We start from the raw sequence: 20904 nt of genomic DNA on the forward strand, positions 1-20904 counted from the left end.
TGATAGAGGAGGGTTGAAAAGAGGAGGGGGAGTGGCGCTATTAGTTAGGGAGCAGATCACAGCGGTGCAGAGGGAGGATAACATGGAGGGGTTGGAAATTGAGTCTCTGTGGGTGGAGTTGAGGAATAGGAAGGGGGCCATTACTATGCTAGAAGTGTACTATAGGCCGCCCGATAGCCCACGGGCAGTGGCAGAGGGTACATGTAGGGACATTTTGGATAAGTGTAGGAAGAACAGGGTTGTTGTAGTGGGAGATTTTAATCTCCCTGGGGTGGATTGGAAGGTGCCTAGAGCTGGGGGTTTGGACGGGGAGGAATTCATAAGATGTGTATTGGAAGGATCCTTGCAACAGTATGTAGATAGCCCGACTAGAGAGGGGGCGATACTGGATTTAGTTCTGGGAAATGAGCCGGGTCAGGTGGTTGAGGTTGCGGTAGGTGAACATGTGGCTAATAGTGACCACAACTCCGTCTACTTTAGGATACGAATGGAAAAAGACGAGAGCTGTCCTAAGGGGAGGGTGCTAAATTGGGGGAAGGCTAGATACAGCTGGATTAGGCAGGAGCTTAGGGATACAGACTGGGATAGGCTGTTGGAAGGCAAGACCACGTTAGGCATGTGGGAGTCTTTCAAGGGAAAACTGCAAAGGGTGCAGGAAAGGCATGTGCCGGTTAGGAGAAAGGATGGGAAAGGTAGGATTAGGGAACCGTGGATTACTAGAGATATAGAAGACCTGGTTAGGAAGAAACGAGAGGCATATGTCAGGTCTAAGCAACTGGGAACGGAGAGAGCGTTGGAGGAATACAGAGAGAGTAGGAGGGATCTCAAACGGGGAGTTAGGAGAGCAAAGAGGGGGCATGAGATGGCTTTGGCAGGTGGGATTAAGGAGAATCCAAAGGCGTTTTACTCCTATCTTAAGAACAAAAGGGTGGCTAGGGGTAAAATCGGCCCCCTCAGGGACAGACGTGGGGAATTATGCTTAGAGGCTGAGGGAATGGGGGAGATCCTGAATGAATACTTTGCGTCGGTATTCACGAAGGAGAGGGGCTTGATGTCTGGTACAGTCATCGAGGGAGCGGTAGACCAATTGAAAGATCTATCGATTACGAGGGAAGAAGTGTTAGGGCTTTTAGCTGGCATTAAAACCAATAAATCTCCGGGGCCTGATTGCATATATCCTAGGCTGCTTAAAGAGGCGAGGGATGAGATTGCTGGGCCTCTGACGCAAATCTTTGTCTCTTCTTTGGACACAGGTGGGGTCCCAGAGGACTGGAGGATAGCGAACGTGGTACCGTTGTTTAAAAAGGGTAGGAGGGATAATCCGGGTAACTATAGGCTTAACGTCAGTGGTAGGTAAGTTGATGGAGAGGATTCTTAGGGATAGGATGTATGCGCACTTGGAGCGTTGCGATCTGATTAAGGATACGCAGCACGGCTTTGTAAAGGGGAAGTCTTGCCTTACGAATCTGGTAGAATTCTTTGAGGAGGTGACAAAAACGGTTGACGAAGGACGAGCCGTTGATGTCGTCTATATGGATTTCAGTAAGGCGTTTGACAAAGTCCCTCATGGTAGGTTGGTACAGAAGATTAAAGCTCATGGGATATGTGGTCAGGTATCTAGATGGGTAGAGAACTGGCTTGCAAAGAGGAGTCAGAGAGTAGTTGTGGAGGGGTCTTTTTCTAGCTGGAGGTCTGTCACTAGTGGTGTGCCGCAGGGTTCAGTACTGGGACCTCTTCTCTTTGTAGGGTATATGAATGATTTGGAGAGGGAGTAGGTGGTGTGATCAGCAAATTTGCTGATGACACCAAGATGGCTGGATTGGCGGGCAGTGAGGAGCAGTGTCTGGCAATAAAGCAGGATATTGATAGACTGGTATATTGGGCAGATATATGGCAAATGGAGTTTAATCCGGATAAATGTGAGGTGATGCATTTTGGCCGGAATAATGTAGGGGGAAGTTATATGGTAAAGGGTAAGCCCGTAAGGAGTATAGAATCGCAGCGAGACCTGGGGGTGCAAGTGCACAAGTCTTTGAAGGTGGCAGTGCAAGTGGAGAGTGTGGTGAAGAAAGCCTATGGTATGTTAGCCTTTATAGGAAGGGGTATAGAATATAAGAGCTGGAGTCTAATGTTGCAGTTCTACAGAACATTGGTTAGGCCACATTTGGAGTACTGAGTCCAGTTCTGGTCGCCTTACTACCAGAAGGACGTGGAGACTCTGGAGAGAGTGCAGAGGAGGTTTACCAGGATGTTGCCTGGTATGGAAGGCCTTGGGTATGAGGAAAGATTGAAGAAATTGGGGCTGTTTTCCCTTGAAAGATGCCGACTGAGGGGGGGATCTAATAGAGGTATATAAGATTATGAAGGGTATAGATAGAGTAAACAGAGGTAAGCTATTTCCTATGATAGAGACACGTAGGACAAGGGGCCATGGACTTAAGGTGAGCAGGGAGCGTTATAACACAGATATTAGAGGGAGGTATTTCACACCGAGGGTAGTGGGGGTATGGAATGCTCTGCCAAGTAAGGTGGTGGAGGCAAACACGCTAGAGTCCTTTAAGAGTAACTTAGACAGGCACATGACTGAGTTGGAGATGGGTGGATATAGGAGATTGTTTTAAATAAGGGTCATTAGCATTGGGGCGTCCCTGGTAATGTAAATGGGTATAGTATGATAATAATGTTTTTTCTCTTTTCATTCACGGGTTTTAAGTCGGTCCACCTTGTGTCCAACGAGGGGCATACACGCGATGGGTCGTACTGGGGCTGCTCTTGGTTGTTCGAGATTGGCCTAGTGCTTCATGTTGTTAGTGTGTGCCTAAACTGGACCAGATACTGGGCAAGACGACAGCTCAGTGACTATCGCTGATTGCTGTGCAGACACATGGATTTGGGCCGGTGTGTGTGGGAGTTTGCGCATTCTCCCCGTGCTTGCGTGGGTTTTCTCCGGGTGCTCCGGTTTCCTCCCACACCCCAAAGATGTGCTCTTAGGCTGATTGGCAGGAATAAATTGTCCCTAAATCAGTTTCCCTCAATGTGGATGGCCATAAAACATTAGACAGGGGTCATGGGTGGAGAGGGGGACTGGTGGTGTTGAGATGGCGGCGCGGGCTCGTTGGGCCGAAGGGCCTGTTTCCCGGGCTGATTTTGTTCTTTGTTCTTTTCGGAGAGAATGTCCGGGGTGTGTGGGGTCCTTAATTATACCGGCTGCTTTTCCTGAGGCAGTGGGAAGTGTAGACAGAGTCAATGGATGGGAGGCTGGTTTGTGTGATGGGTTGGGCTACATTCACAACCTTTTGTAGTTCCTTGTGATCTTGGGCAGAGCAGGAGCCCATACCGAGCTGTGATACAACCAGAAAGAATGCTTTCTATGTTTCTATTTATGGGATCTTCATGTCCATCCTGCCATGGGAATCGTAGCGGATGTGGAGGGTGGGGTTGGGGGGGAGGTGTCCATGCAAAAGCCTTCCAGTGGGATTTTCCAGTTTTCCAGCTGGCATAGCTGGAAAATCCCACCCTACGTTTGTCTCAGTGCGACGGGTCATCGTCCAAGTTGAAGAATATACATTGACCAATCCTTTGTTTCCTGTTGCTCTGTCAGTGTCCTCAGCCCTCACCACAGCGACTCTCCCGGTATCACCCTCAGGTGAATCTACGGAAACGACTGGAGCTGGTACGTTAATCCTCACCTCATTCCCACTTCTCTCGGCAGTGTTGGGCTGGCGTGCGTCACTGCAGGATGGGCTGCCTGGGGTCAAAGGGTCCCCTCGGGTCACGACACTTTGACCCCTGACCAAGGCTGGTCTGACCGCCCGCTCCTCCTGCGATGGAAACCTGTGGAGAAATTCCAACGCCCAAATTCCCTCCCACACGAGAGTCCGAGGGTAAAGTCGGGTCTGGAGGTGACCGTAGGGGCGGGGGGGGAGGGGGGTAGGGTGACGGTTTCAGCAGACGACCAGCCGAGGTGGGGGTGGGGGGTGGGGGGGCGGAAATTGTCAATCACAGCGATTGTGTGAACCGTGAGGTGGGGAGCCCCCCCCACTCCCAACCCCCCGGGTCAAAGGTAACGCTGAGCTGACGGCCAAATCCTTCTCCACACACCAACAGACAGAATTGGAGCAAAGTAGTCCATTCGGCCCCTCGAGGCTGCTAACCCCCTTTGATAAGATCCCAGTTGATCTGTTTGTGCTGAGTTTCACATCTCCCATCATTCCCCTCACCCCACCCGATAACCTCTGATTCCCTCGCCCAATGAGAATCTCTCTATCGCCGTCTTCAAGATATTTGGTGTCTCTTCCCAAACCCCCCCCCCACCCCCCCAGCAACCGCCTGAGGGAGAGGGTTCCAAACCCTCCGAGGGAAAACAATCTCTCCTTGTCCCTTTCCCAAGGGAAGGTTAGTGGTGGGGGGAGGGGCGGCCATTTTGGCCGGAGTGGCAGCAGGGAAGAAGCTGTTCTTGAGTCGGTCGGTACGTGACCTCAGACTTTTGTATCCTTTTCCCCATGGAAGAAGGTGGAGGAGGGTTAGAGGAATTGATAGGCGGTTCTGTGGGCAAAAGCGGGACTCCAGGATGGTGGTCTGCCTCCCTGGAGCAGGGCTACAGGATGTGTCGGAGAGGATAGAGGGAATCTTGAAGGGCCAAGGGACCCAGGCGGATGTAATTATACACGTAGGAGAGAGGGACATAGGAAGGAAGAGTAGGGGGGAAATACGTAGGCAGTTCAGGGAGTTGGGAGCCAGGCTGAAGTGTAGGGCCTCCGGGGTGACGATCTCTGGGCTGCTGCCAGTGCCCAGTAATAGCAGGGATAAGAATAATGAGATCCTGCAGCTGAATGTGTGGCTGAGGGATTGGTGCAGGACAGAGGGTTTTAGTTTTATTGACCATTGGGAAGTCTTTGCAAAGGAAGGGCACTTGTATAAGAGGGATAGGGAACACTTAAATGGGAAGGGGAAACATATTTTAGCTGGGAGGTTAGCTGGAGTGTTTAGGCAGGGTTTAAACTAGTATGGAGGGGGGGTGGGGAGGAGAGAGACAGCTCAGGCACTGGGAGTGAGTTGGAGGTCAGGGGAAGTCTAGTTGATAGGGAAATCCCCCAGGAGAAGGAGGATCCGAGAGGGCCTGAGGGTCTTAGGTGCATCTGTTTTAATGCGAGGAGTGTGACGGGAAAGTCAGATGAACTTAGGGCCTTGATGTTCGCGAGGAATTTAGATGTGGTGGCAGTGACAGAGACATGGTTAAAGGAGGGGCAGGACTGGCAGCTTAAATGTTCCAGGGTATAAGTGTTTTAGGTGTGATAGAGGAGGGTTGAAAAGAGGAGGGGGAGTGGCGCTATTAGTTAGGGAGCAGATCACAGCGGTGCAGAGGGAGGATAACATGGAGGGGTTGGAAATTGAGTCTCTGTGGGTGGAGTTGAGGAATAGGAAGGGGGCCATTACTATGCTAGAAGTGTACTATAGGCCGCCCGATAGCCCACGGGCAGTGGCAGAGGGTACATGTAGGGACATTTTGGATAAGTGTAGGAAGAACAGGGTTGTTGTAGTGGGAGATTTTAATCTCCCTGGGGTGGATTGGAAGGTGCCTAGAGCTGGGGGTTTGGACGGGGAGGAATTCATAAGATGTGTATTGGAAGGATCCTTGCAACAGTATGTAGATAGCCCGACTAGAGAGGGGGCGATACTGGATTTAGTTCTGGGAAATGAGCCGGGTCAGGTGGTTGAGGTTGCGGTAGGTGAACATGTGGCTAATAGTGACCACAACTCCGTCTACTTTAGGATACGAATGGAAAAAGACGAGAGCTGTCCTAAGGGGAGGGTGCTAAATTGGGGGAAGGCTAGATACAGCTGGATTAGGCAGGAGCTTAGGGATACAGACTGGGATAGGCTGTTGGAAGGCAAGACCACGTTAGGCATGTGGGAGTCTTTCAAGGGAAAACTGCAAAGGGTGCAGGAAAGGCATGTGCCGGTTAGGAGAAAGGATGGGAAAGGTAGGATTAGGGAACCGTGGATTACTAGAGATATAGAAGACCTGGTTAGGAAGAAACGAGAGGCATATGTCAGGTCTAAGCAACTGGGAACGGAGAGAGCGTTGGAGGAATACAGAGAGAGTAGGAGGGATCTCAAACGGGGAGTTAGGAGAGCAAAGAGGGGGCATGAGATGGCTTTGGCAGGTAGGGTTAAGGAGAATCCAAAGGCGTTTTACTCCTATCTTAAGAACAAAAGGGTGGCTAGGGGTAAAATCGGTCCCCTCAGGGACCAGCGTGTGGAATTGTGCTTAGAGGCTGAGGGAATGCGGGAGATCCTGAATGAATACTTTGCGTCGGTATTCACGAAGGAGAGGGGCTTGATGTCTGGTACGATCATTGAGGGAGCGGTAGACCAATTGAAAGATCTATCGATTACGAGGGAAGAAGTGTTAGGGCTTTTAGCTGGCATTAAAACCAATAAATCTCCGGGGCCTGATTGCATATATCCTAGGCTGCTTAAAGAGGCGAGGGATGAGATTGCTGGGCCTCTGACGCAAATCTTTGTCTCTTCTTTGGACACAGGTGAGGTCCCAGAGGACTGGAGGATAGCGAACGTGGTACCGTTGTTTAAAAAGGGTAGGAGGGATAATCCGGGTAACTATAGGCTTAACGTCAGTGGTAGGTAAGTTGATGGAGAGGATTCTTAGGGATAGGATGTATGCGCACTTGGAGCGTTGCGATCTGATTAAGGATACGCAGCACGGCTTTGTAAAGGGGAAGTCTTGCCTTACGAATCTGGTAGAATTCTTTGAGGAGGTGACAAAAACGGTTGACGAAGGACGAGCCGTTGATGTCGTCTATATGGATTTCAGTAAGGCGTTTGACAAAGTCCCTCATGGTAGGTTGGTACAGAAGATTAAAGCTCATGGGATATGTGGTCAGGTATCTAGATGGGTAGAGAACTGGCTTGCAAAGAGGAGTCAGAGAGTAGTTGTGGAGGGGTCTTTTTCTAGCTGGAGGTCTGTCACTAGTGGTGTGCCGCAGGGCTCGGTACTGGGACCTCTTCTCTTTGTAGGGTATATGAATGATTTGGAGAGGGAGTAGGTGGTGTGATCAGCAAATTTGCTGATGACACCAAGATGGCTGGATTGGCGGGCAGTGAGGAGCAGTGTCTGGCAATACAGCAGGATATTGATAGACTGGTATGTTGGGCAGATACGTGGCAAATGGAGTTTAATCCGGATAAATGTGAGGTGATGCATTTTGGCCGGAATAATGTAGGGGGGATCTATATGATAAAGGGTAAGCCCGTAAGGAGTATAGAATCGCAGCGAGACCTGGGGGTGCAAGTGCACAAGTCTTTGAAGGTGGCAGTGCAAGTGGAGAGTGTGGTGAAGAAAGCCTATGGTATGTTAGCCTTTATAGGAAGGGGTATAGAATATAAGAGCTGGAGTCTAATGTTGCAGTTGTACAGAACATTGGTTAGGCTACATTTGGAGTACTGAGTCCAGTTCTGGTCGCCTTACTACCAGAAGGACTTGGAGACTCTGGAGAGAGTGCAGAGGAGGTTTACCAGGATGTTGCCTGGTATGGAAGGACTCGGGTATGAGGAAAGATTGAAGAAATTGGGGCTGTTTTCCCTTGAAAGATGCCGACTGAGGGGGGTCTAATAGAGGTATATAAGATTATGAAGGGTATAGATAGAGTAAACAGAGGTAAGCTATTTCCTATGATAGAGACACGTAGGACAAGGGGCCATGGACTTAAGGTGAGCGGGGAGCGGTATAACACAGATATTAGAGGGAGGTTTTTCACACAGAGGGTAGTGGGGGTATGGAATGCTCTGCCAAGTAAGGTGGTGGAGGCAAACACGCTAGAGTCCTTTAAGAGTAACTTAGACAGGCACATGACTGAGTTGGAGATGGGTGGATATAGGAGATTGTTTTAAATAAGGGTCATTAGCATTGGGGCGTCCCTGGTAATGTAAATGGGTATAGTATGATAATAATGTTTTTTCTCTTTTCATTCACGGGTTTTAAGTCGGTCCGCCTTGTGTCCAACGAGGGGCATACACGCGATGGGTCGTACTGGGGCTGCTCTTGGTTGTTCGAGATTGGCCTAGTGCTTCATGTTGTTAGTGTGTGCCTAAACTGGACAAGATACTGGGCAAGACGACAGCTCAGTGACTATCACTGATTGCTGTGCAGATACATGGATTTGGGCCGGTGTCTGTGGGAGTTTGCGCATTCTCCCCGTGCTTGCGTGGGTTTTCTCCGGGTGCTCCAGTTTCCTCCCACACCCCAAAGATGTGCTGTTAGGCTGATTGGCAGGAATAAATTGTCCCTAAATCAGTTTCCCTCAATCTGGATGGCCATAAAACATTAGACAGGGGTCGTGGGTGGAGAGGGGGACTGGTGGTGTTGAGATGGCGGCGCGGGCTCGTTGGGCCGAAGGGCCTGTTTCCCAGGCTGATTTTGTTCTTTGTTCTTTTAGGAGAGAATGTCCGGGGTGTGTGGGGTCCTTAATTATACCGGCTGCTTTTCCTGAGGCAGTGGGAAGTGTAGACGGAGTCAATGGATGGGAGGCTGGTTTGTGTGATGGGTTGGGCTACATTCACAACCTTTTGTAGTTCCTTGTGGTCTTGGGCAGAGCAGGAGCCCATACCGAGCTGTGATACAACCAGAGAGAATGCTTTCTGTGTTTCTATTTATGGGATCTTCATTTCCATCCTGCCATGGGAATCGTAGCGGATGTGGAGGGTGGGGGTTGGGGGGGAGGTGTCCATGCAAAAGCCTTCCAGTGGGATTTTCCAGTTTTCCAGCTGGCATAGCTGGAAAATCCCACCCTACGTTTGTCTCAGTGCGACGGGTCATCGTCCAAGTTGAAGAATATACATTGACCAATCCTTTGTTTCCTGTTGCTCTGTCAGTGTCCTCAGCCCTCACCACAGCGACTCTCCCGGTATCACCCTCAGGTGAATCTACGGAAACGACTGGAGCTGGTACGTTAATCCTCACCTCATTCCCACTTCTCTCGGCAGTGTTGGGCTGGCGTGCGTCACTGCAGGATGGGCTGCCTGGGGTCAAAGGGTCCCCTCGGGTCACGACACTTTGACCCCTGACCAAGGCTGGTCTGACCGCCCGCTCCTCCTGCGATGGAAACCTGTGGAGAAATTCCAACGCCCAAATTCCCTCCCACACGAGAGTCCGAGGGTAAAGTCGGGTCTGGAGGTGACCGTAGGGGCGGGGGGGGAGGGGGGTAGGGTGACGGTTTCAGCAGACGACCAGCCGAGGTGGGGGTGGGGGGTCGGGGGGTGCGGAAATTGTCAATCACAGCGATCGTGTGAACCGTGAGGTGGGGAGCCCCCCCCACTCCCAACCCCCCGGGTCAAAGGTGACACTGAGCTGACGGCCAAATCCTTCTCCACACACCAACAGACAGAATTGGAGCAAAGTAGTCCATTCGGCCCCTCGAGGCTGCTAACCCCCTTTGATAAGATCCCAGTTGATCTGTTTGTGCTGAGTTTCACATCTCCCATCATTCCCCTCACCCCACCCGATAACCTCTGATTCCCTCGCCCAATGAGAATCTCTCTATCGCCGTCTTCAAGATATTTGGTGTCTCTTCCCAAACCCCCCCCACCCCCCCAGCAACCGCCTGAGGGAGAGGGTTCCAAACCCTCCGAGTGAAAACAATCTCTCCTTGTCCCTTTCCCGAGGGAAGGTTAGTGGTGGGGGGAGGGGCGGCCATTTTGGCCGGAGTGGCAGCAGGGAAGAAGCTGTTCTTGAGTCGGTCGGTACGGGACCTCAGACTTTTGTATCCTTTTCCCCATGGAAGAAGGTGGAAGAGAGAATGTCCGGGGTGTGTGGGATCCTTAATTATGTTGGCTGCTTTTCCAAGGCAGCGGGAATTGTAGACAGAGTCAATGGATGGGAGGCTGGTTTGTGTGATGGGTTGGGCTACATTCACAACCTTTTGTAGTTTCTTGTGGTCTTGGGCACAGCAGGAGCCCATACCGAGCTGTGATACAACCAGAAAGAATGAACATAAGAACATAAGAAATAGGAGCAGGAGTAGGCCATCCAGCACTTCGAGCCTGCCCCGCCATTCAATAAGATCATGGCTGATCTGTCGTGGCTCAGTTCCACTTTCCCGCCCTCTCCCCATAACCCTTAATCCGCTCGCTTATCAAAAACCCATCAACCCGCGTCTTAAATATATTTAGCGAGGCAGCCTCCACCACTTCAATGGGCAGAGAATTCCAGAGATTCACCACGCTTTGAGTGAAGAAGTTCCTCCTCAACTCCGTTCTAAACCGCCCCCCCTTTATCTTGAGGCTGTGCCCTCTAGTCCTACTGTCCTTTCTGAGTGGGAAGAGTCTCTCCACCTCTATCCTATCCATCCCATTCATCATCTTATACGTCTCAATGAGATCTCCCCTCATTCTTCTAAACTCTAACGAGTACAAGCCTAGTTTATTCAGCCTCTCCTCATAGTTCAACCCCCTCAACTCTGGTATCAGCCTAGTAAACCTCCTCTGCACTCCCTCCAAGGCCAAAATATCCTTGCGTAAGTGCGGCGACCAAAACTGCACACAGTACTCCAGCTGCAGCCTCACCAATGCCCTATACAGCTGCAGCAAGACCTCCCTACTTTTATATTCAATCCCCCTCGCTATGAAGGCCAGCATCCCATTCGCCTTCCTGACCACCTGCTGCACCTGCAAGCTGGGTTTTTGCAACTCATGCACAAGGACCCTGAGGTCCCTCTGCACCGTCGCCTGCTGCAGTTTTTTGCCAAGTAAGTAATAATCCTTCCTACCATTATTCCTACCAAAGTGGACAACTTCACACATGCCAACATTAAATTCCATTTGCCAGTTCCTGGCCCATTCGCCCAGCCTATCTAGATCCTTCTGCAGACTCTCCCCACCCTCCGCACAATCTGCCATTCCACCAATCTTGGTGTCATCAGCAAATTTCGACACCCTACACTCGGTTCCCTCCTCCAGATCATCTATATCAATGGTAAATAGCTGAGGCCCCAGCACTGACCCCTGGGGCACTCCACTAGTCACCAACCGCCAATCCGAATAGCACCCATTGACCCCCACTCTCTGCCTCCTATTTGACAACCAATCCTCTATCCACGCTAAAACCCTACCCCCAACTCCATGCCGCCTGACCTTCTGTAATAACCTCTTGTGAGGTACCTTGTCAAACGCCTTCTGAAAATTAAGAAACACCACATCCACCGGCTCTCCTCTATCCACCACCCTAGACACATCCTCATAGAACCCCAATAAATTCGTCAGACACGACTTCCCCTTAACGAAACCGTGCTGCGTCTGCTCTATCAAACAATTTTCCTCAAGATGCCTCGCTATTTTCTCCTTGATCACAGATTCTAACATTTTACCTACAACAGACGTTAAACTAACCGGCCTATAATTCCCTGCCTTTTGCCAGCCACCCTTCTTAAACAATGGCGTAACATTAGCCGTTTTCCAAACTTCCGGCACTTCCCTGGAATCCAGAGATGTTTGGAAAAATGCTTTCTGTGTTTCTATTTATGGGATCTTCATGTCCATCCTGCCATGGGAATCGTAGCGGATGTGGCGGGTGGGGGTTGGGGGGGAGGTGTCCATGCAAAGGACTTCCAGTGGGATTTTCCAGTTTTCCAGCTGGCATAGCTGGAAAATCCCACCCTACGTTTGTCTCAGTGTGACGGGTCATCGTCCAAGTTGAAGAATATACATTGACCAATCCTTTGTTTCCTGTTGCTCTGTCAGTGTCCTCAGCCCTCACCACAGCGACTCTCCCGGTATCACCCTCAGGTGAATCTACGGAAACGACTGGAGCTGGTACGTTAATCCTCACCTCATTCCCACTTCTCTCGGCAGTGTTGGGCTGGCGTGCGTCACTGCAGGATGGGCTGCCTGGGGTCAAAGGGTCCCCTCGGGTCACGACACTTTGACCCCTGACCAAGGCTGGTCTGACCGCCCGCTCCTCCTGCGATGGAAACCTGTGGAGAAATTCCAACGCCCAAATTCCCTCCCACACGAGAGTCCGAGGGTAAAGTCGGGTCTGGAGGTGACCGTAGGGGCGGGGGGGAGGGGGGGAGGGTGACGGTTTCAGCAGACGAGCAGCCGAGGTGGGGGTGGGGGGTGGGGGGGCGGAAATTGTCAATCACAGCGATCGTGTGAACCGTGAGGTGGGGAGCCACCCCCACTCCCAACCCCCCGGGTCAAAGGTGACACTGAGCTGACGGCCAAATCCTTCTCCACACACCAACAGACAGAATTGGAGCAAAGTAGTCCATTCGGCCCCTCGAGGCTGCTAACCCCCTTTGATAAGATCCCAGTTGATCTGTTTGTGCTGAGTTTCACATCTCCCATCATTCCCCTCACCCCACCCGATAACCTCTGATTCCCTCGCCCAATGAGAATCTCTCTATCGCCGTCTTCAAGATATTTGGTGTCTCTTCCCAAACCACCCCCCCACCCCCCCAGCAACCGCCTGAGGGAGAGGGTTCCAAACCCTCCGAGGGAAAACAATCTCTCCTTGTCCCTTTCCCGAGGGAAGGCGGGGGGTGGGGGGTGTTGGCCATTTTGGATGGAGCTGAGGAGAGTTCTCTTCGCTCTTTGAGTGTTGGGAAGCTTCGGAATTCCTGCCCATGGAGTAGATCCCAGACTGGAGAAGGGGGGTCGGTGGGGAGGCAGCGGGGTGGGTGGGCGGTGTGGTCAGTGGGTTTTTAGGCTAACTATTTATCTTTAGGTACAACGTCAGATCCAATGTCGGGGTATAACCATGGGGCAATGTTCAGCCATTCCAGTCATCCAACCAGCATTCCTCACAGCACCATCTCACCAGGTAAGGCACAGAACCTCGGCATTCAGCCCATCGAGTCTGCACTGACTCTCCGAAAGACCCTTCCGCCCTTATCCCCGTAACACCACACATTCACCACGGCCAATCCACCCTAACCTACACATCTTTGGACTGTGGGAGGAAACCGGAGCACCTGGAGGAAACCCAGGCAGACATGGGGAGAATGTACAAACCTCGCACAGACAGTGACCCAAGGGCTGGAATTGAACCCGGGTCCCTGGTGCTGTGAGGCAGCCACGCTAACCAGTGTGCCACCCCGATGGAGAGGAACTATTTCCTCCGGTATGGTGGGGAGTGAACTTTGTAAAGACTGGTGACAGTGGATTTGGTACAAGGATGGAGTTGTGAATAAATCCCTCCCCCGCCCGGCTCTGTCTGGTTGCACAGAGCTGAGGGGCCTCCTGTTTTGGAGTCTGTTTGTGCGACAATGAACATTTCTCTGTCTTTTTATTGAAGGAACAATGTCCCAGGACTCGGAAAGTGTTAACGAAACCGTGACGACGGACAGTGTCCAGAATGTGACTACTTCCTCCGCAACATCCAGGAGTGAGTAACTCCTTCCCCGATCTCACTCCCCACCCCACCGCGAGGTCCCCCCACCCACCCCCCTCACACCCAGGGGCGACTGGGATCTTATCATCGCACCCCTCCCCCCCACTCCACCCCCTCACTCGTTATCCCAGTGTTTGCGACTCTCCCAGTCGGACATTATCAAACCCCCTCTGACCCCCCGCCCGCCCCCCCCCACCACCGACTCCCCCCTAAACCATTCCTCTGGGGGGGAGGGCTGGGGAGCGTGAGGGGGAGGGGGAGTGGGGGGGAATGGGGGCGAAGAGGGGAGACTGGGGGAGAGGGGAGTGGGGGGAGAGTAAGGATGCGAGTAGGGGAGGGGGAATGGGGGGGAGTCAGGGGTAGGGGGAGGGGGGAGGAGGCAGGTGGAGTGAGGGGGAGTGGGTGGGAACGGGGGGAGGAGTGAGTAGGAGATAGGCGGGAGTGGGCGGAGAGTGGGGGGAGGGGGAGGAGGAGCAGAGTGGGGGATGCGGTGAGTGCGGGGGAGTGAGGGGCAGAATGGGGGGAGTGAGGGAATGGGGGGGTGTGGGAGGGGATTGGGGGATGTGGGAGAGGGGTATGGGAGGAGAGTGGAGGGAGTTGGGGGAGTGCAGGGGAGGGGGGAGTGGGAGGAGGGGGGAGTGAGGGTGAAGGGGAAATGGGGTGGGAGGGGGGAGTGGTGGGGAGTGGGGAGCGGGAAGGGAGTGGCAGGGGCATGGGATGGGAGTGGGGGGAGAGAGGGAGTGGGAGAGAGGGAGGAAGGTGGAGGGGGGAGTGGGAGGCGAATGGAGGGGAGGGGAGTCGGGGGATGGGGCCAGCGGGGTGGGGGGGGTGTAGAAGAGGGAGGTGGGGCAGGAGGGGAGGAGAGGGCAGAGAGGAGGGGGGTGTGGCACAGTGGACGGGGAGTGGAGGGAATCGGGGGAGTGGGATTGGAGTGAGGGGCGAGTGTGGGAATGGCGGGAGTGGGGAGTGGCGGGGTGTGGGGTGAGTGAGAGGGGAATGGCGGGGAAGTGGGGGTAGTGGAGGGGAAGTGGGGGGAAGTGTGGAGGGACCTGGGGGGGAGTGGGGGTAGTGGGAAGGGAGTGGAGGGAGTGAGGGATGAGGGGGGAGTGGGGGGGTGAGGGGGGCAGTGGTGGGGCAGGGGGGTTGGGGTGGGAGGGGGCGTGTGGGGTGTGCTGGGGGAAGGGGAGTGGGTGGAATGGGTGGAGTGGGGGAGAGGGGGAAGCATGTTACTGGGTGCGGAGGGAGAGGGTGGGGAATGTGGGGTTGAGGTCAAAGGTCAGCCAGGGCAGTAGGGGATGGGGCAGCCAGCTGGAAGGGCCGAGTGGCCTCCTCCTGGTGAAACATTGTCAGATGGAAGTGAGCTAGTCTCTGTCCAATCACCTCTCTCTGTCTCTAGGTATTCTGCCCAGTGGGATGTCGCAATCTGGGGGGATTACTAGCCCCGTGCCGAACGCCAGCCAGTCCAACACCATCCTCACAACTGGCAGCACCACCCGGTCAGGTCAGTAACGTCCCCCTGCTCTGCCTCCCTCCCTCCATTCATCATCCAGCCCCGTGCCGGGGCACTGGGGAGGGTGGGAGGGAGATAACAGGGGGTCTCTGGTGCCATTGCCAATACAGTCTGCTCCTCCCTGGATTGAACTGCTCAAGGGGCTGAATGGCCTCCAGTTCCGCTGATTGTAGATTTCCTTCAGTTTCGGGAACAGATTCCTGGGAGAGAGACTGGATTCCAGACAATCCGATTCCTCTCTGAAACCTCAGCACAAAACACACACCTTCTCCCCAGCTCATACCCCCTGCAAGAGTAACACCCCCTCCACCCCGTACCCCCTCATATCCCCTGCTCACACCCCCTCCACCCCATATCCCCTCCCTATCCCTGTAACACCCTCCACCCCATATCCCCTCCCTATCCCTGTAACCCCCTACACCCCTCCCTATCCCTGTAACCCCCTCCACCCCGTATCCCATCCCTATCCCTGTAACCCCCTCCACCCCGTATCCCATCCCTATCCCTGTAACCCCTTCCACCCCTACACCCCCTCCCTATCCCTGTAACCCCCTACACCCCCTCCCTATCTCTGTAACCTCCTCCAGCCCCTACACCCCCTCCCTATCTCTGTGACCTCCTCCAGCCCCTACACCCCCTCCCTATCTCTGTGACCTCCTCCAGCCCCTACACCCCCTCCCTATCTCTGTAACCTCCTCCAGCCCTACACCCCCTCCCTATCTCTGTGACCTCCTCCAGCCCCTACACCCCCTCCCTACCCCTGTAACCTCCTCCAGCCCCTACACCCCCTCCCTATCTCTGTAACCTCCTCCAGCCCCCACACCCCCTCCCTATCTCTGTAACCTCCTCCAGCCCCCACACCCCCTCCCTATCTCTGTAACCTCCTCCACCCACCCCGTGTGGGTTTGGTGGATTGGCCATGCTAAATGTGTCCCGTTACTGGGATGGGCTGGGGGATAGATACTGGGGAAGGTACTGGGTAGAGGATCGATACACCCAATGGCCTGTTTTGCACTGGAGGGAATCGATGATTCTGTCCAATACTTTATGTTCAGATCAGTGAGAGCTGTGTGAGACAATCGGGGTTAGTGAGATCGCAGCTTCCTGACAAGGCTAAATCTGATCTTTCCCTCTGTGTTAGATGGTTCGCCCGAGACTCAGGAAAGCAACGGATCGTGGAAATACATTCTCATCATCTGCATTTTCCTGGGCATGGTGATAGTAGCCGTGAGAATATGTTTCTGCTACTTCTGCAGGCAATGTCACGACAAACACTCCCAGGACAGGTACAGCACGGGGTTAGATACAGAGTAAAGCTCCCTCTACACTGTCCCCATCAAACACTCCCAGGACAGGTACAGCACGGGATTAGATACAGAGTAAAACTCCCTCTACACTGTCCCCATCAAACACTCCCAGGACAGGTACAGCACGGGATTAGATACAGAGTAAAGCTCCCTCTACACTGTCCCCATCAAACACTCCCAGGACAGGTACAGCACGGGATTAGATACAGAGTAAAGCTCCCTCTACACTGTCCCCATCAAACACTCCCAGGACAGGTACAGCACGGGATTAGATACAGAGTAAAGCTTCCTCTACACTGTCCCCATCAAACACTCCCAGGACAGGAACAGCACGGGGTTAGATACAGACTAAAGCTCCCTCTACACTGTCCCCATCAAACACTCCCAGGACAGGAACAGCACGGGGTTAGATACAGAGTAAAGCTCCCTCTACACTGTCCCCATCAAACACTCCCAGGACAGGTACAGCATGGGGATAGATACAGAGTAAAGCTCCCTCTACACTGTCCCCATCAAACGCTCCCAGGACAGGTACAGCACGGGATTAGATACAGAGTAAAGCTCCCTCTACACTGTCCCCATCAAACACTCCCAGGACAGGTACAGCATGGGGATAGATACAGAGTAAAGCTCCCTCTACACTGTCCCCATCAAACACTCCCAGGACAGGTACAGCACGGCGTGAGATACAGCGTAAATCTCTGGTTGGTGTGAGTGATATTTGCTGTTTCTGTGTTTGAACAGAGCCCCTGGACAAGTCTGAAATGGGTGTCGGGTTGGAGTGTGATTCAGAATGAATACTGGTGGATATCAGAATTGGACAGATGTACAGTGACTCTCCCCTTTTCTCCGAATAGCCTCGGTGTCGCACTGGGCAGATTTCCCCATCATTGCAGTTTTATTGATGGGCAGCATTGCCGCTGGGGGACGGGCAGCTTAATAGACAAGATTTCCTCTGACTGGTTCGAGATGCCAGCAGCTCAGCGAATGTCGAACGCAGCTTTGTGGAAAGTTTGTGATGATGTTTTGTCTTGTCTCTGGAGCTGTGAACTCGCTGGCACTTTGCGTTCAAGGATAAGGAGGATGAGTGTATTTGGTCAGTCAGGGAGGGATGGGTTGGCCATGTTAATCTCGAACTGATGGACACACTGATCCTGGAATGCTGTGCCGGGGGGTACCTGCTCAGTCTGTCTCCACGAAGCCTCATCCCGCAAGAATCAATTGTCCATCCTTCTGGCTCTTTATCAACTGACTTATCGGACGAAGGGGCAATGCTCCAAAAGCTTGTGCGACTGAAGCAAACCTGTTGGACTTTAACCTGGTGTCCTGAGCTTTCTTAGTGTTTTCACTGCCTCCCATTGGCCGTGTGTCTGCTCCCAGCGAGAATTCCAGTGCGGAATTTGAGATTTAATATTCAATAAACTTGCCAATGCACTTGTCTGCGCCTGACTTGTATCTTGGTCCCAGCTCAGAAAGAGGGAGCTCGGTTATAAAAGCAGAGAGGTCATGTTGGGAGCTGTATCAAACTTTGATGAGGTCAGGGCTGGAGCACTGTGTGCAGTTCTGGTCACCAGAAGGACATGAACACATTGGAGGGGGTGCAGAGGAGATTCACCAGGTTGCTGCCCTGGGATGGAGTTATGAAGAGAGGTTGGAAAGACTTGGGTTGTTTTCTCTGGAGCAGAGAAGACTGAGGGGTGACCTGATTGAGGGACATGATTATGAGGGGCACGGACAGAGTGGGATAGGGAGCAGCTGTTCCCATTAATTGAAGGGTCAGTCACAGGGGATACAGGTTCGAGGTGAGGGGCAGAAGGTTTCAAGGGGATTTGAGGAAAAACCTTTTACCCAGACAGTGGTGAGGGTCTGGAATGTGCTGTCTGGGAGGGTGGGGGGGGGTCTGGAATGTGCTGTCTGGGAGGGTGGGGGGGGGTCTGGAATGTGCTGTCTGGGAGGGTGGGGGGGGTCTGGAATGTGCTGTCTGGGAGGGTGGGGGGGGTCTGGAATGTGCTGTCTGGGAGGGTGGTGGAGACGGGATGCCTCACATCCTTTAAAAAACAAAGAATAAAGAACAACCCAGCACGGGAAACAGGCCCTTCGGCCCAACGAGCCCGCACCGCCGCATCCTCCTACACCTACCCTGGGTGAACATTCAGGGCTGAGGGACAAGAGCTGGCAGTGGGGTGAGGTGGGCAGGTCAGGTCAGTGTTGACTCAATGGGCTGAAGGGCCTTTTCGGCACAGTCTGGTTCTGTAATTCACTTTGCCGATGATCAGTGCCTCCATCTCTGCCGGATCTGATCATGCAGCCCCCCTCTCCCAAATCCAGTATCTTTTCCCAATCAGATTCCAATCCAGTTCCCACTCGATTGAATCTGCCTCCCCCACATTCTCGGACAGTCTATTCCTCATCCTAACCACTCATCGAGTGAGAAAGTTTCCCGTGTCCTCCCCTCGCTTCTGTCACCAACCACCTTGGACCTGTGTCTCCCCGGTTCCTGATCCTTCCCCCAATGGGAAGAGTTTCTCACTCTTAATTCCGTCCCAGATTTCCTCGTGACTTTGAACTCCTCGATCCAATCTCCCGTTCCACCTTTTCCTCCTCCCCAGGAGAACATTCCCAACCTCTTCAATCCATTCACAGAACTAAAGTTCCTCATTCCGGGAACCATTCTCGTGAATCTTTCCTGCTGTCTCTCTGTCTGTGATATTTTTTCTTCCTCTCTGTCTCTTTCTCTCTCTGAGACAGCGCATGCGCAAGAGAGTGAGTCTGAGTATGAGCATGTGTGTGAGTGTGAGCGTGAGCACGTGTAAGTGTGTGTGTGTGAGTGTGTGTGTGTGTGAGTGTATGTGAGTGTGTGTGTGTGTGTGTTTGTCTGTGTGTGTGTGTGTGTGAGAGTGTGTGTGTGTGAGAGTGTGTGTGTGTGAATGTGAGTGTGTGTGTGTATGTGAGTGTGTGTATGTGTGTGTATGTGAGTGTGTGTGTATGTGAGTGTGTGTGAGTGTGTGTGTGTATGTGAGTATGTGTGTGAGTGTGTGTATGTGTATGTATGTGAGTGTGTGTGTGTATGTGAGTGTGTGTGAGTGTAGTGTGTGTGTGTATGTATGTGAGTGTGTGTGTGTATGTGTGTGTGTGTGTGTGTGTGTGTGTATGTATGTGTGTGTGTGAGTGTGTGTATGTGTATGTATGTGTGTGTGTGAGTGTGTGTGTGTGTATGTATGTGTGTGTGTGAGTGTGTGTATGTGTATGTATGTGAGTGTGTGTGTGTATGTGAGTGTGGTGTGTGTGTGTGTGAATGTGAGTGTGTGTGTGTGTGTGTGTGTATGTATGTGAGTGTGTGTGAATGTGAGTGTGTGTGTATGTATGTGAGTGTGTGTGTGTGTGTGGGCTGAGGGAGGATTTATCTGCCCTCTCTCTGTGTTATTCCCACTGGTGAACTGTTCTATTTTGATCGTGTTGTCTCTGTGAATTTGGTGCCTGCTGGGGATTTTCTGCTCTCTGCGCAATGTTTTCATTCAGACTACGTGCCGATCCCTTCACTCACTGTCTCCTGAACACTGGCTCAGTCTGACTGAATCTGCACTGCCTCCAAATCAATGCTGCTTCTCATCACAAAACCTGGGAGAATGTGGAAACGAGCAGATACATCTCTCTCACAGAGGGATGTGTGTGTGTGTGTGTGTGTGTGTGTGTGTGTCCCTCTCTCCCTCGCTCTCCATCCCTCGCTGTATCTCTCCCTCTGTGTGTGTGTCTCTCTCTCTCTGTCTCCGTGTCTCACTCTGTGTCTCTTTCTCTGTGTGTGTTTGTCTCTTTTATAGAAACATGGCTGATCATCGAATCCAATATCCTGATCCCCCCCCTCCCCCCCATATCCCTCGATCCCTTCGCCCCAAGAGTGAAATCTAATTTCTTCCTGAAATCTCACAGCGTTTTCTCCTCAGCTCCTTCCTGTGGGAGTGAATTCCACACATTCCCCACCCTCTGGGTGAAGAAATTTCTCCTCACCTCAGTTCTAAAAGGTTTACCCCTTATCCTCAAACTCTGACCCCTAGTTCTGGACTCTCCCCCACCATCGGGAACATTCTTTCTGAATCTACCCTGTCTAACCCTGTGTGAGTTTTATAAATTTCTATCAGATCCCCTCTCACTCTTCTAAACCCCAGTGAATATAATCCTAACCCACTCAGTCTCTCCTCATATGACAGACCTGCCATCCCAGGAATCAGCCTGGAAAACCTTCGCTGTGCTCCCTCTATAGCAAGGACATCCTTCCTCAGATAAGGAGACCAAAACCACACACAATACTCCCGGTGTGGCCTCACCAACACCCTGTACAATTGCAGCAAAACATCCCTATCCCTATCTCTCAAATCCTCTCGCTGTGAAGGCCAACATACCATTTCCCTTCTTTACTGCCTGCTGTACCTGCACGCTTACTTTCAGTGACTGATGGGTCTGTCTCCGCCCCCCTCCTCCCTCTGCCCCCTCCCTCTCTCCCTCCTTCCCTCCCTCGGTCCCTCACTCCCTCCATCTCTCGCCCCCCCCCCCCCCCCCCCCTCCCCCTAGTCCCTCACTCTGCACCGGCGCAGATTGAATTTCCGAAACGCTGCAATTTCCGGTCTCCAGCAACACGGTGACATCAGAGTCTGGGAGAGAAAGACAGAAATAGAGAGAGCGTGTAA

General features: G+C 52.6%; 1 protein-coding gene across 1 annotated transcript; it reads left to right on the forward strand.

Moving 5' to 3' along the window:
* Positions 1-8897: 8897 nt before the first annotated feature.
* On the forward strand, positions 8898-17649 carry LOC145339317 (uncharacterized). The gene is made up of 6 exons (XM_080183742.1): positions 8898-8964; positions 11755-11826; positions 13310-13399; positions 14802-14906; positions 16057-16201; positions 16967-17649. The coding sequence occupies exons 3-6, from the start codon at positions 13315-13317 to the stop codon at positions 16983-16985; spliced, it is 354 nt and encodes a 117-aa protein (XP_080039868.1). The 5' UTR covers positions 8898-8964; positions 11755-11826; positions 13310-13314; the 3' UTR covers positions 16986-17649.
* Positions 17650-20904: the final 3255 nt, after the last annotated feature.

The sequence above is a fragment of the Carcharhinus amblyrhynchos genome, unplaced genomic scaffold, assembly GCF_965287045.1.
Source record: "Carcharhinus amblyrhynchos unplaced genomic scaffold, sCarAmb.v2.hapA scaffold_399, whole genome shotgun sequence".
In the NCBI taxonomy this organism is placed as follows: domain Eukaryota; kingdom Metazoa; phylum Chordata; class Chondrichthyes; order Carcharhiniformes; family Carcharhinidae; genus Carcharhinus; species Carcharhinus amblyrhynchos.

Bases quoted from the DNA above. Each gene is read 5' to 3' on its own strand.
- LOC145339317 (XM_080183742.1), top strand. From the start codon at position 13,315: ATGTCCCAGGACTCGGAAAGTGTTAACGAAACCGTGACGACGGACAGT. The intron at 13,400-14,801 runs GTGAGTAACTCC...CTCTGTCTCTAG, and splicing joins TTCCTCCGCAACATCCAGGA to GTATTCTGCCCAGTGGGATG. The intron at 14,907-16,056 runs GTCAGTAACGTC...CCTCTGTGTTAG, and splicing joins TGGCAGCACCACCCGGTCAG to ATGGTTCGCCCGAGACTCAG.